This window comes from Ascaphus truei, chromosome 3 (genome assembly GCF_040206685.1).
Source record: "Ascaphus truei isolate aAscTru1 chromosome 3, aAscTru1.hap1, whole genome shotgun sequence".
Lineage (NCBI taxonomy): Eukaryota > Metazoa > Chordata > Amphibia > Anura > Ascaphidae > Ascaphus > Ascaphus truei.
Window position 1 is genome coordinate 352,327,244 of NC_134485.1, and position 15,868 is coordinate 352,343,111.

A 15,868-nucleotide genomic window follows, 5' to 3' on the forward strand; every position below is an offset into this window, starting at 1 on the left:
GTTTACGGACTTTGTGCACCCTCAAGATGTCCCTACCGAGCAGCAGCAAGATCTTGGCGCCTTGTTCTACCGGCGGGATGTAGTTGGCTATTCCTCTGAGGTGCGGGTGATGACGTGCCATGTCTGGTGTGGGAATCTCGTCCCTGTTTGCAGCCATGTAGTTGCACTCAATGAGGGTGGGGAGAGCTATCTTCACTCTGTTATCCACTGTTGTCTCAGTTGACCCTGCACAGGTTCTGAGGGTCTTGGGTGAGGCATTGTCTTGTGAGTTGAATAAGTTGAAGAATTCCGTCTTCGCCAATGACCTGTTACTTTGATCGTCGAGGATCGCATACATCCGGATAGCCCTCTCAGGTTGTCCCTGGGGGTGCACTGTGACAAGGCATATTTTGGAGCAGGATATTTTGTCACTTCCTTTTCCGCAAACCTCGTGCACTGAGACGTGACAGATGTTGGCTCTCCTTCTCCTTCCTCCCTGCCATGCTCCGCTACGGAGGATGGGTTGTTGAGTTGGTGGCGTGTCAACGCCTCTGGATGTAGAGATGTTACGTGCTTGTCACTTTTGCACACTGCACATTTGATGGCCTCTTTACAGTCCTTGGCTAGGTGAGTCGTGGAGTCGCAGCACCTGAAGCAGACTCCGAATTCTCCGAGTAACTTCTTGCGTTCCTCTAGCGACTTCATCCTGAACCCAAAGCATCTGTTAAGTGGGTGTGGCTTCTTGTGTATGGGACATTCCCTGTTGGGGTCCCTTGGTTTCTCATCTCTGGCGACCGACTGATCGGGTGTAGTTTGGGTGGTGGGAGACACGTCCGTCCTGTGGACCGAGATGGGTTTTGAGTGTCACCGTATCTCGCCACTGGTCTCTCATTCCTCAGGCTGCTTGCACTGTGTGTGGTTTGCGCACCCAAGATGAAACTGGGATCGTTCCTTGTCCTTGCCGCTTCGCGGATGAAGCTCAAGAAGAATGAGAAGGGAGGGAAGGAGACTTGCTTCTCCCTTTTGTATTTGGAGCCTTGTGAAATCCATCTTTCTTGGAGGTTGTAGGGTAGCTTCTCCAAGATGGGTCTCACTCCGCAAGCTGAGTCTAGGATGTTGAAACCTGTTAAGGAATGGTCTTTCCTTCCAAACTCCAGCTCTTGCAGCAGGTCCCCGAGCTCTCGTAACTTCGAGTAGTCTTTAGCTGTGATCCTGAGAAAGCTGTCGACTCTTGAAGAGCGAATCTTCGACTGCTTCGGGGCTACCGTAGCACTCTTCTAGCCTTTCCCATACTAGGTCGAGACCTACTTGGGGGTGGTTCGCGTTTGCCGTCCGAAGTCTCTTCGCGTGCTCCATGGATTCGTTTCCCAGTCATTTGGATAGCAGGTTGAGCTCTTCCCTTGCTGAGAAGCCCAGGCTCTTGATTGCGTCCTTGAACGTGAACTTCCACATCCGGTAGTTCTCAGGACGGTCGTCAAAGTTGGTGAGTCCTGTTTGCACCATGTCACGCCGGATCATGTACTTGGCCATGTCTGTCAGGCCTGAGGCATCGGCGTGTTGGTCACGTTCTGAGGTAGTTGCTGGGAGGGTCCTTGCGGTCGCCTCTTCCTTGGTGTGGACGCGTGATGACTGCTGGTCGGTGTGAGGATATGGTAGCCACAGATGCAGATGATGCAGAGCACAGCAAGGTACAGGATACACTGGAACAGCAGCAGTAAAATAAAAGTCCTTTATTATAACTTCATGGTGCAGACAGGGATGGGTGCCAAAAGCCTCCTTCTCTTATGCGTTTCACGCCTATAAGGCGCTTCGTCAGAGAGTCGGTGTGAGGGGCTGTGTTTTCCCGTGTGGGTGTACCTGAATTGTGAGCCTGTTGTAGTGCATCCGTGTGCGCGCTGGCGTGTGGGTCACTGTTGCGGCTGTGGCTATCCCAGGTAGCGTGTACCCTTAAAGGAACGGCGTTTTCTCCACGTGAACCTAGCAAGTCTTCGGTGTCTGTGAAGTCACTCCCTTCGTGTTGAGATGGTGCGCTGGTGTTTACACTGAAGAGGCTCCTTACGTAGTCTTCAGTGCGTTGGGCTGGATCCTCTGAGGCTATCCATTTGTATGGTTGCTCCCCGCCATCCTGTTGCGCGGCTGCTTCTAAGACTTCGGCTTGGGCTATGGCGGCAGCAGCTTCCCTTTCTTGATTTAGGGCCTGTAGGTTAACGTCCACCTCTGTCTTTTTCCGTGCAGTGGCTGCAGCGGCGGTGGCAGCGCCTGTCTGCTCCTCCTTTTCTATGCGGGCCCTTTCTAGTTTCATGGCTGCCTCTTTCTGAGCGTATGCGGCCCTGACACGTGCGGCCTCTGCGGTGGCTCGCGCCTTGGTGGCGTTTGCGCTTGACACGTGAGATTGCGCTGATCTTGCTGACCTTGACGAGTGTCTGGATGTGCTGGAGCGCTACGATGCGGTCTCCAGGAGGAGCTCTTTTCTCTCGCTTTGGGCGTCCGTGATGGCGGTTCGCACGCGGCTGTCACGTGTCAAGTCAATATTATGCTGTAAGTCCCTTTCTTGCAGGCTTTCGCCGGTGTTAGCCCTGACCAAGTAAGTGACGTATGCCTCTGAAAGCTCTTAGTAGCATGAGTGATCTATCTTTAATTGAGTTATTGCCTGCTTGAGCTGTTGTACGGAATTGCCTGCGCCGGCGACATTGCGTATTCCAAGTGTGGTTGTTTCCCAGGCCTTCTCTAATTTTGCGCGGTGCGCTTCAATGTCAGTCTCATATTTTTCGCGGCCCTTTTGTGTCAGTGTAACTATCCGTTTAGGCCTTGCGTCTGCCTGCGCCTGTTGCAGTTGCGCAGCGGTCTCTGTGTCTGAGTGGTCACTCTCCTGCATGATGTCTGGTGAGGATCTGAGTTCTGCCATGCTGCAGGTGTGTGTAGGCCTTTAGCCAATGCGTGTGGCGTGCAATCTGTTACCTGCGTCAGCGATGGATGACTGTCTCAGATAGTGCCGGTAGGTGTCCTGCAGCAGTAAGCGTACGGGTAGCTGTACTTACAGGTGTCCGGTGGCTCTGACCCGTGTCCTGGCGGTGTCCGGTGGCGTGGCCCTTGGTGGCACTGGCCGTGGGGACGTGCACAGGGTTAGGTGAGATAGTAATCCCTCACTGCGAAGCTGTGCAGAGGTTGGACTCAAAGACAGAAAAGAGCAATCAAAGTTCTGTGTATAATGCACTTGTCTGACTGCAGTGCTGTAGCCTGGTGTAAAGATTGCTTGACTCTGTGTGCAGTGTAAGCTGCTTGCTTGGAATGCTGCAGAAGTTGTGTGAGCTGCAGGCTGTTTAGAGCTGCTGCAGGTTGTGTGCAGTGTAAGCTGCTTGCTGTTTGTAAGGCTTTTGCTGTAGAAAGTCTGTGCTCTTTGGTATAAATCCTGCTGCTCTGTCTGGGGTGCAGAGACTATTCTGTATAGCATAAGGGTTGTGAGTAGCAGTTCCTGTGTATCCCCAAGACACACGGTCTTCTTTTTACTATTCTGGACCCAGAGTCATGTCTATGGTATAAATGAACCCAGATAGCTTCAACTCAGCCCCCTTTCCAAAGCACACCAAGTCCTGTTATATTTTCTTCACTTTATTACGAAAGGAGCAGTATATACAGGCACTTGTGGATGTAATGGTGTTGTTGGAGTGCTTCTCTATAGGTGCTTCGTAATTAAGGGCAGGTGAAAAGAATTGGCCTTGCCATAGGGGTGTAACATGAATGTACTCACTCTGCCAATGTCAGGAAGTAAAAGACAGTGGGTACTGCTTGTGACACAGGGATAGGGGTCAGACCATACTAACTGTCAGCAGGGACAGGGGGGAATGGGAAAGCCCATTAACTTGGAGGACTGGAGATGTTGCCAGGGCAACCAGGGGTGTGACAGACTGGAAGGAAAAAAGGCAACATAATGTATCCATTCCATCTGCACTGGGAGTGAAACTGCAAGGAAAGTAACATCAAATACAGCTAGCAGGCAGAACTGCCAATGAAAGGAGGGGGGGGGGGTGAAACAGAGAAGGCAGAAATTGGTATTTCTGTTCCATGACAATTATTATACTCTGTAGACCGAAGCAAAACTTTGGTGAATTTTATCGCCTGTGTGCGGGGACCGGAGAGCGAGAACCGGGGACCGGAGAGCTGGGACCAGAGAGCGGGGACCAGAGAGCAGGGGAGGCTATGTCATGGGCATTGTAGGACTGAACATAAACATAAAACAAACATAAAAGAAAAGCATAATTGTGTGTGTGCGTGTGTGTGTGTGTGTGGCTGGAGCAGGGAGCTGCCGAGAGTCTAGTCACTTTCAGCAGCCAATGCATTGATTTGCTGCTGAAACTGACGCCACGTTGCTGCAGCCAGAGATCACAGATTGAAAAGATTCCCGCGGCTGCAGCAGCATTGACGCTGTACTTTGCAGCCAATGTTAGTTTCAATACTGAACACTACCATTGGCCGCCAGGAGTCTGTGACGAACGCGTGCGCGCATGTCGTGTAGTGTGCTGTGTGAGCGGGGCCTAACGTGGGGCTAGCAGAAGAAGAAGAGACTGATTAAAGTAAAATGTACAGTTTTTCTGTTTTCGCAGGCTTTTAGGGCTTTTTACTGCTGAAAAGATTGGTTGTAAAATGTTTGCAAGGTCAATTAAGTATTGGCTGCTCTTTTGCAAACAGGCCACAACATTTTAATCCTTCCCACCACTTAACCGGAAAGGAAACAGATCCATCCCTGCTGACCCAAGTGTGGGGGGAGCAGCATTGGAAACAATTAAATCACGTGTAAAGCAGCACATAAATGGACTTGTTATCTTGTGAACCAGCCATTACTTCATTGCACAGCTCTATTGTTGAAGGCTAATTTAACATAGCTGTGGTGGGCAAGCAACTTTACTATGGAAGGAGTGAAGTCGGAAAAAAAAAAACCATGATCCATTATAACATCTCTAGAGGGGTCCTTCTAATAAAAACCAACAGCCGAGAATATCTGGAGGCTGAAGGTGTCACCTGTGTCACCTAGAGATGTAGACAAGCAGAGATATGTGAAATCGCTGCTGTATTGAGAGTGACACGTTTCAGCGTCTCACTCAATCAAGGCACCGATCGGACTTCAGCAAAAGGAATAGTCAAAAGCTTCAGGGCTCGTAGCGAAAATCAAAGGCAAATGCATAATTAGCCTCGCATACATGTGGTCGATTATATGCCCATTAGTATGTAGCCTCGCGTTCCATAGAATCCACTGCTAGCAAAAGTAAATAAATGTAACAGACCGTTACTGAAGTTCTTGGTTGTTACACTTTTCCTTCACTGCTAATCCAATCAAGACGCAACTAAAAAAAACGGCTGAACGTGAGACTGATCCAGGTCTCAACTAGCAGCAATGTTTGAAACGTCTGGGACGTGGATCCAATGTGTTTCGTCACACTAGCAGGTGACTTTATCAGGGATACTGAAGGTGGCTTTAGAACCAATTAAAAGTGTAATGGACTAAAATGTCTACACCTTTATGGTGTGGATACAGCGTATTCAATTAATAAAATCCATTAACCCCTTCCTAACTAGGAATATTATAAAGGGGATAAAAAAATATAGATTACAATAATTCAACAAAGAATATATATCATTAAAAACAACAGATAATATACATAATGATAGTAATATAGGAAAATAATCAGAATAAATAGATGACATTAAAAGAAAAAAAGGAAAATGAGCATATGATAAAAACAAAAGCAAAATATCCCCTCTAAATATATATACCCACTGACTAAGACTAAACAAAAAAATATATACGTATAATGGCAAAAGCCAAACCACACTTAGTAAACCTTTGGGTAAGGAAACAACCTCAGTACAATGATGAATAACTAAAAATAACAGAGCTATTGGTGGCAGGTTTAGATGGGAAAAGGAGGATATAGAAGATAGCGCTATATATATATAAGTCCTATGGGTACATGTGAATCCAAGATATAGTGACTGCTAGAAAGGGTTCAATACACGTAGTAAAAACAATCATGATAAATAGCGCTAATACAATTTCAAAAAGGCCACAAGAAAGCCACACACACACACTGACTAAAGTTTGTTAGGACCTGCAAGTAGTGACAAATGATTAGCTCAGGTGCTGCTGTGGTGTGTAGCGTGGGATGGTGCAGCTTCCTTAGAGAAAAATCATCCTTTCTCCAAGCAACATTAAATCTAGGAAAGAAGTGCAACAAGCATCCACCTCATGGTGTAGTAGGTGTACTATAACATATATATATACAGTATATCCAGTTTGCAACCGGATGCCTACAGTCAAGTGGGGCCTGCGGCTATAATACAAGTCCTGGTGGAAGGAATCTATGCCTCTGCATTGCTGGACACAGGGTCTCAGGTAACCATCATCTACCGCCCCTTCTACAACTCGCATCTGAAACATCTGCCTATGCAGTCGGCGGAGAAGATGAAGCTGTGGTGCCTTAGCAAGGAAGACTACCCCACTGACGGCGTTGTGCAAGTGCGGTTGGACATACCGCTGCTGAACACCAACAAAAACCACCCCATGGAAGTGGAAGCTCTGATATGTCCAGAGTCCTGGGAACATCCAAGATCCCCATCATACTGGGGACCAACACAGATGTGGTGCGGGCTCTGAGCCGAGCCTATCTGCAAGAGGCGGGTGAATTACCCCTATCCTCCCTACGGATCCACTCAGTCTTCAAAGAGGAGTGCTACAGGATCTCCGCCCAATTCTTCAATCTAGAGAAGGGGTTGACCGAGATTCCACCAGGGGGAGTGAAGCACATGGATGCGGTGCCCAACTTTCTGGGACGTGACGAAGCTGACTGGTATTTCTCCCTGGAGACCACACCCGAAGAGGATGCCAAGAGAGGGTTCCGGGTGGTACCAGAGATGAAGTAGTGGAAGACCGCAATCCTAATCGCTTCAAAGTGGCGATACAGAACATTTCGGTTACATATCCAGTTACGCCTGTGGAATCCATGGCCCATGTGAACGCCGCTACCAAGCAAGAAGTGCTGGCAAGGCTACAGTTCGACTTTGAGGAATTTACCCTGCCCGCGGACTGGAAGAAGTGGCTACGTGCTAAATTGGCGGAGCGCCGGGAAGTATTCTCCTCCAGTGAGATGGATGTGGGCTGCAGCAAGAACACACAGCACATGATTTGGCTGAATTACGCCACGCCATTTCAGGAGCGTTCCAAACGCATCACTCCCAGAGATGTAGAGGATGTGAGGAATGTCCTGAAGGAAATGGAGATGGCGGGCATCATAACGAAGTCCCGTAGCCCCTATGCCTCCCCGATCGTGGTAGTACGTAAGAAGAATGGGTCAGTCCACCTGTGCATAGACTACCAAACCCTGAACCATCATACAGACCGTATCAGTACACTTTGCCAAGAATAGAAAAATCCTCAGTGCCCTGTCAGGTAGCCAGTGGTTAGCACCTGGTACTACCAGGTACCTATGAGCTCAAAAGACCAGGAGAAAACAGCGTTTGTCTGTCACCTCGAGTTCTACCAGTTCACCCGGATGACCCAAGGCATTTGCGGTGCTCCGGTGACCTTCCAAAGATTGATGGAGGAGACCACTGGAGATATGAATCCATGGGAATGTCTAGTCTACCTGGATGACATCATTGTGTTTGGTAAAACTCTAGAAGAACACGAAGAACGCCTCCTGTAGGTGTTAGATAGACTGGGCAAAGAAGGCCTGAAGTTATCCCTGGACAAATACCGGTTCTGCAGCACATCAGTCACCTACGTGGGTCACATAATGTCTACAGACGGAGTGGCGACTGACCCAGCTAAGGTTGAAGCTGTAGTGAACTGGCCTAGAGCAGACAACGTGATGGACCTGCGATCCTTTCTTGGATTCTACGGATACTACTGCCGCTTCATGGAAGGCTATTCCTGTAAAGCCAAGGTTCTCAATAATATCCTGAAGATTTACCCAGAGGAACCTAGGCAGAAGGCCGCAACCCCACGGATGCCATTTGGAGACAAGTGGACGTCCGCCTGCGAATAGGCATTCATCGGGCTCAAGAAAAGCCTCACGGAAGCACCCGTCTTTGCTTATGCCGACCCGAGCAACCATATATCCTGCATGTAGATGCAAGCTTCAATGGACTTGGAGCTGTACTGCACCAGAAGTACCCTGCTGGCCTCCGCCCAGGGGCGTATATGAGCTGAAGCTTGACACCAAATGAACAGAACTACCCAGTTCACAAGCTGGAGTTCTCGCACTCAAGTGGGCGGTAGTTGACAAGCTCCACGACTATTTGTACGGAGTCTCTTTTGAGGTGCGGACAGATAACAATCCGCTAACCTACCGTCACGCTTGTGCTCGCCACAAATCAGGGTCGGACAGCGTGGCTGAGGTGGGGTTGTATAAGCACCGACCTTAGACCGCACAGGCTGATCCGGATTGCGCAGTTCGTAGTCGTACATAGCAGGGTCGGGACTGGAAAGAGCAGCGTAGTCAGTGGACGAGCCAGGGTCAGGATTGGAGACATCATGGTTAACGTAGTCCAAGCAGGGAGTCGGCAACATGAGATCAAGCAGGTCTTCCTGCTTCAGCAAAATTGCTGCAGGTCGGGAACGGGGTTTGCGCGAGTGGCGTCCATGGCCCATGGCGCCGGTCTCAGGAAGGAGAAGGCTGACCGGAGAGGGCACACCGCCAGGCAGCACTGGTAAACCAATGCTTCAGCGCAGGAGTCCAGGTCGAGCCTGTGCGGGGAGAGAGAGCAACAGACCTCAGGAATCAGAGACAGGCCTCTGCTATGGGAAGGGCAGCAGGCCTCAGGAAACAGGGAGCTGAAGTTACACTGGAGATCCACCGCTTCAGCACAGGAAACAGGACACGGCCTCTGCAATGGAGAGAGCAGCAGGCCCCAGGAACCAGGAACTAGGAACATGAACAAGGAACAAGGAACATGAACATGAACAGCAACAAGGTGGTCAAACAGGTAGCTGTGGCAAACACAGTGAACATCCAAAAAGGATTATGCTCGGCAGAGAAGGATTGTGGGAATGTAGTACTTAAAGGCCAGTGGGTCAATCCCTGGAGGAGGGTGTGAGGGCACTGCTCCAATGAGTGAGTACAAGGCTGGAGCTGCAGTAAATAGCTTGCACAGCTGCTGTAGATAGCAGGGGGGGGGTTCCAGGACTGCACAGGTCTGTAAGGTAAGCAGTAAACTGAGGTGTGGATTCCTTACACCTACATACTGACCTCCACCAAATTGGATGCCACCGGTCACAGGTAGCTAGCGGCACTATCGAACTACCAATTCACCTCAAGTACAATTCGGGGCCTTTAAACATCGGATCCGATGCTCTGTCCAGAAGACCTGGACTGAGTGCAACATTGGACGATGGCCCGTGGGAAGAAATCCCTGGACCTGGGATTCGGGCAATGTGCTCAACAGCCGCAATAGTGGAGGACAAGGTGGCATTTTCTGAGCTAAGAGTAGCCGACTTGCTGGGATGTCAGTTAAAGGCACTCCCTGCCACATACTGCCACCCAAAAAGCATGTACGTCACCCAAAACACTATCATGAGGTGGAAGGAGATGATAGAACACCAAATGCGTGACCCAGTGGCTGGAGCTATCCGCCATGCCATACAACAAAACAAACCCTCATTGGTGAAGCGTGCTCCCACCGACAGTCGCTGTCATAATGAGGGAATGGGACAAGTTCCGCATAGAGCACAGTCTCCTCTACAGAATTGTCCACTATCACAATCACCCTGACAGGAGACAGTTAGTTCTGCCCAGAAGCCTGCAGTGCCCTGTCCTGCAGTCCCTATACGACGACCACGGACACCTGGATGTAGATAAGACTTTTGGACTAGTAAGGGACCGATTCTTCTGGCCCAAAATGCGGGAGTCTGTAGAGTGCCACTGTCGGAAGTGCCTGAGGTATGTCCAACGAAAGACACTGCCCACACACACAACCCCAATGAGTCACTTAAAGAGCTCCGGTCCCATAGACCTTTTCTGCATGGACTTTCTTTGTATTGAAGCTGACTCAAAGGGCATTGGGAATGTCCTGGTAGTGACCAATCACTACACCCGGTACTCCCAAGCGTTCCCAACTAAAGACACAGAAGGCTCTCACAGTAGCCAAAGTGCTGTGGGAGAAATATTTCATCCACTATGGATTGCCGAATCGGATGCACTCCGATCAGGGGAGAGACTTCGCTTCTGGGTCTAGTTTCCCATCACCTGCTCACCTAATTACAAGAACAGGAATTTAGAGCAGAGAGAGCTGCTGTTTCAGACTCTCTCCTGGAGCCTGGAGGCTGGGGGCACACTGCTCCCCTGTATCCAGTTTGGGGAGTAAGCCTCCTTCATGAGTTGCAGTGTCCAGAAGAATTGCCTGGACTCTCAGGAGGCTGTCCCCATCTATCAGTTAAGAACTCCATGTATATTTCTATGCCTAAAGACGGTGAACATTATTGAGTATATAGTAACCCTAAACGGGAGTATGTTATTTAAGCTGGGCAACCAGGTTAGTTGACCAGCAACAATTAGAGAGGCTTATGCTGCTGTATAGTTAGTTTCCCTAAAAGGGATAGGTTTTATTTTTATGATTCTGTTTTCTTAAAGTGACCGGCTGTGTGAAATATTGTGTCACTGACATAAGAGCAAACTGCTGAAGGTCAATGGACAATACAATATAAATATATATTATATATTGGATTGTTTCCGGAGGACACTAGGAGAAGTGACACGTTACCTGAGTTCCTGCTGGACGGTGGCTCAGAGGGGTTTTGATCGTGTCCTGATTGTGTGTAGTGGAGAGGCATGTGAGCAGAACAGCAGAGTTCCTATGTATGGTGCATGAGTATTACTCATAAAATGCTCTTTTATTCATGTTGTTTGTGAGTTTTAAATTGTTGGACTCTGTTTTGTATATTAAATGGTATTATTTTACATATTGCACTAGGATCGGACGCTCTCTTTTTTCGTTTATATATATATATATATATATATATATATATATATATATATATATATATATATATACATACACACACACATACACATATGTATATATATATATATATGCATATATATATATACATATGTATATATATGTATATGTGTATGTGTGTGTATATATATATATATATATATATATATATATATATATATATATATATAACCAAACAAAAAGAACGAAGTAGCGCCTCTAATACAGCCTATACAAAACTGTGATTATTGTAAACCAACTATGAAAGCATCCAATGGGGTGGCATATGTGGGTGAATTAAATCCAAACCAGTATTAACCAAGGGTAATAGGTTCTATAACGTATTTAAAATAATCAATAACAAAGACCTAATACTTTAATATTTAAAAATAATACCATATAACCATAACGTATAAAAAATATATATAATAAAAAATGTATAAAATGTAATAAAAAATATATAAAATTGAATGAAAAACCTAAAAAACCTCAGAAAGCACAAAGTCCTGTTCCAGAATAAAGCATCCAGATATATGGCAGCCCGTTTCAAAGGGGTCACTACTCCCTGTTGATACCTATGAAAAAAAAAAAGAAAAAAAACAGGCGCACACCTAGTGCATTAAAGTATAACAAATAGTTTATAGAACAATAAAATCAGTCAAATGCCCACTCACAAAAGTACAGGGTTTAAAAGCAGGTATGAGATAGGCTCTCATAAGCCAGTACTGCCGTCTGGTATCAGCAATGGAGTACTCTCCTGTCTGCTCTCCGCATGGTCTGAGCAACCGGAAATGACGTCCCTCCGGTCGGGTGCACCGCACAGGAAGTCCCTCCGGGAACCAGCACCTCCAGTTCCTTGCTTCTGGTCATTGAGACATCAGGGGAAAAGGATCCAGCGTTTTTTCCTTTCAGCTTCACACAGCCTGCAACGTCTAGCAACCCGCAAAGGTAGAGTTCGTGGGGAAGTGACAACATCTTTTCTTTTTTCATATATATATATATATATATATATATATATATATATATATATATATATATATATATGTATATGTGTGTGTGTATATATATATATATATATATATATTGTTACGCCGATGCTCGCCACAAACCGGGACCGGACCGCGGGGCTGAGGTGGGGTTATATAATCACCGACCTTAGTCCGCGCAGACTGATCCGGAGTGCGCAGTTCGTAGTCGTACATCGCAGGGTCAGGATTGGAGAAGGCAGCATCGTCGTTATTGAAGCCAAAGTCGGGGTAGGAGAAGACAGGACAATCGATGGCCGAAGCAGGGTCAGGATAGAAGACATCTGGGTGGTTGTAGTCGTAGCAAGGAATCGGCAAGAGGCAGACAGGAGTTCCCCGCTTCAGCTTAGGAGCGTGAGCGCGGGAGTGGCCTCTGCGCGAGGAGCGGCCTCGGCCCATGACGCCGGTCTCAGCACGGGGAGACAGCAGGCTGGCCGAAGTACACCACAGGACAGCGTCAGGGAAACCAACGCTTCAGCGCAGAAGTCCAAGGCAGGCCACTGCATGGAGATAGCAGCAGGTCGCAGGAAATTAAGGGTAACCACTGCTAGGAGTGAATGCAGCAGTTACCAGTGCTGGCTAACATGCTTCAGCACAGGAGACAGGAACAGGCCTCTGGATACTCAGGAACTAGGAAGGTTAGAACACTAGGAGAGAGGTCTGGACGGTTTGTGGCAGAGACGGTAACGTCCAAGGTAGGAGTTATGCTTGGCACTGGTTCAGTGCCAACGCCCAGGATATAAAGGTTGGAGATCCAATCACAGGAGGAGGGTGTGTGAGTATTCCTCCAATGATGGAGCACAGGGCAGAAGCTGCAATGAGAAGCAGCACATGTGCCATTGATTGCCAGAGGAAGCTTGCAGCTGCATAGGTCTACAAGGCTATAGTCAAAGCCAGTAGTGGATTCCTTACATATATATATAAAAACGAAAAAAGAGAGCACCCGATCCTAGTGCAATATGTAAAATAATACCATTTAATATACAAAACAGAGCCCAACAATTTAAAACTCACAAACCCGGGTAAACCCGATCTGGCACCTATTGCACATGCGGATTGTTTCCGGAGGACACTAAGAGAAGTGACACGATACCTGAGTTCCTTCTGGACGGTGGCTCAGAGGGGTTTTGATCGTGTCCTGATCGTGTGCAGTGGAGAGGCGTGTGAGCAGAGCAGCAGAGTTCCTGTGTTTAGTGCATGAGTATTACTCATAAAATGCTCTTTTATTCATGTTGTTTGTGAGTTTGAAATTGTTGGACTCTTTTTTGTATATTACATGGTATTATTTTACATATTGCACTAGGATCGGCGCTCTCTTTTTTCATTTTTATAGATCTACTGAGAGGTCGTTGGTTCCACGTAGAAGGCTGCCAGTATCCTGCAAAGAGTGCTATTCTTGATTTGAGTATACATTTTTTATTCATCCATTCATGGTTTTTTATCCACATTGATTTTTTCCAACATTTTTTTATCACAGCCATTTTTTGATCTATGGTTTCATAGACACTAGCAATTTTTTCGTTTAGGATATTTACATTTATATGTTTGTTCATCATTTTTCATGTTTTTAGAGATATCTCTTTGCTATTGAAATAGAATATAGTTAATCATAATTTCAAGTAATTTCTATATGTTAAATTTGCAAGTGTATATAGATCCCAATAGGCGCAGTCTTTTTGTGTGTATATATATATATAACACACAAAAAGACTGAGACAATCCCCAAAATAGCACTCTAAATATACCACAGAATAACTAATCTAATATAAAGAAAAAAGACTAAATAGAAAAAGGAAATGATTTTAATAACGAGCAATAAGACACACTAAAACATAAAAAACATAAACATTTTCTTTATATTAGATTAGTTATTCTGTGGTATATTTAGAGTACTATTTTGGGGATTGTCTCAGTCTTTTTGTGTGTTATATTTATTTCTCTTTCCCCCAGCACCACCAGTGTTTCCCTAGTTATTTAGTCACAGGCTATCCTGTTTAGAAATTGTTTTTTCTCAGGATTCTCTGTATTAATTTTTGGGTCTGGCTTAACCACTTATTTATATAGTGTGAGCAACTGCCTTTGTGTGTGTGTGTGTATATATATATATATATATATATATATATATATATATATATATATATATATAACACACACACACACACACACACACACACACACACACACACACACACACACACACACACACACACACACACACACAAACACACACACACACACACACACACACACACACACACACACACACACAAAGGAGACAGCGCTCAAAAACTAATAAAGTGAATAAGGGATATAAGTGAAATAAAAAAATAATATAAGCAATATGTATACTGTATATGTGCATACAAAACCAATTCTAAATATATGGTGGAAAAACAATGTCCAAATATAAAGTCCAGATCAATTGATAAATGTAAATACCAATCTGGATAAAGAGTCCTGTAAAAAGGAGAAGCAAAGTCCAATTGGCAGGAAGGGGGGCTGCTTGTTTTAGGAAGTATCACTTCCAATAGATAGAGCTCTAGAGCACTAGTGTATGTGCGCTTGTTATCTATCTCTCTATAATATAATAATCAATATAGAGTCCTTTTCAATACAGATCATTTCCCCCTTACAGGCAGTCCTCGGTTATCCGACACAATGCGTTACTCAAAATGGCGTTGGATAGCGAAACGTTTAAAGCTAAACACGTTTTCCCATAGGAACACTGTTTAAATGAAAGGTTCCGTTCCTGAAGGCATTTTTAATGCTAAAATACACCAAATGTTTTACGCAGGCAATAAGATATGCAGCACACACATAAATTATATAGTGTATATACTGTATTATATAAATAATATAACATTATAAAGTATAATATTATATAGTATAATATATTATATAGTATAATATAATATTATATATATGCTCTTACGACGCTTTGCAACGTTGTTCATGTGTATGTGTGTATATATATATATATATATGTACACACATACACATGAACAACGTTGCAAAGCGCCTTAAGAGCGTTGGATAAGCCGTTTTGGCGTTGTAAAAATGAACATAGGTATGCATTGCATAGCGTTGGATAAGCCATTCGTTGTAAAGCGAAGCGTTGTAAAACGAGGACTGCCTGTACTAAAATGTATTGTGCTTTCCTGCATTTGAAGCACAGTATGTGAGTTATAACTGGCACTTTGGTCACTGTTCTTACCTGCTTCGCTCGGATGAGTTTGGCTGCATTGATCTTCTGTAATACATGACTTACACTTGAAGGGATTTCCAGCTGGCCCAAGGATGGTAGTTCTACATTATTCGTCCCTCGTTCATCCATTTTTGATGTTGCAAACCAAACTGCTTTTTCTTCCAAGATCCCTGCAGCTTAAATTAACAGATGGGCTTCAGGTCAGCCTTGTACTCGAAGTGTTGGCTGTGTGATCCATGCTTCCGTTCAGCATCCTAACTGCCTGCAATATGGCAGCAGTTCAAATTTCAAGATGTGTTCTGACGTGTGACATCACACTTAGCTCAGCGGATGATGATGTCATTAGATTCTTGTGGGGGAAAAACCCTGAAAATTGCCATTAACGTTTTTGTAGTTACCCGCAACACATTTCTCATCAATATATTAAAGGGTGCCATGCAGATTAAGATGTTATTTAACATCCATGCCCCTCTCCAACACATTCTCCTGATCCCTTCAGCCCAAATGCTCCAAAAGCCTCAATCATACCAGAAAAGGCAGAGTTGCAGAGCAATCCAGTGACGTCATCGTAGCGATGTCGCCGTGCGACATGTGCACATGCAGAAGCGATTTGTGGCGCTACTGCAGGGAGACATGGCCAGATTGCTTTGTTTAAGATGCACTGTGATTG

General features: G+C 45.8%; 1 protein-coding gene across 2 annotated transcripts in view; it reads right to left on the reverse strand.

Moving 5' to 3' along the window:
- LOC142490110 (uncharacterized) overlaps positions 1-15,485 on the reverse strand; it is a 75,999-nt gene extending 60,514 nt beyond the window's left edge. For both annotated transcript variants that reach the window (XM_075591923.1, XM_075591922.1), the window contains exon 1: positions 15,208-15,485. In XM_075591923.1, coding sequence (XP_075448038.1) covers positions 15,208-15,327 — 120 coding nt within the window. In that variant the 5' untranslated portion in view covers positions 15,328-15,485. The remainder of the gene's footprint in view (positions 1-15,207) is intronic.
- Between the last annotated feature and the right edge of the window lie 383 nt (positions 15,486-15,868).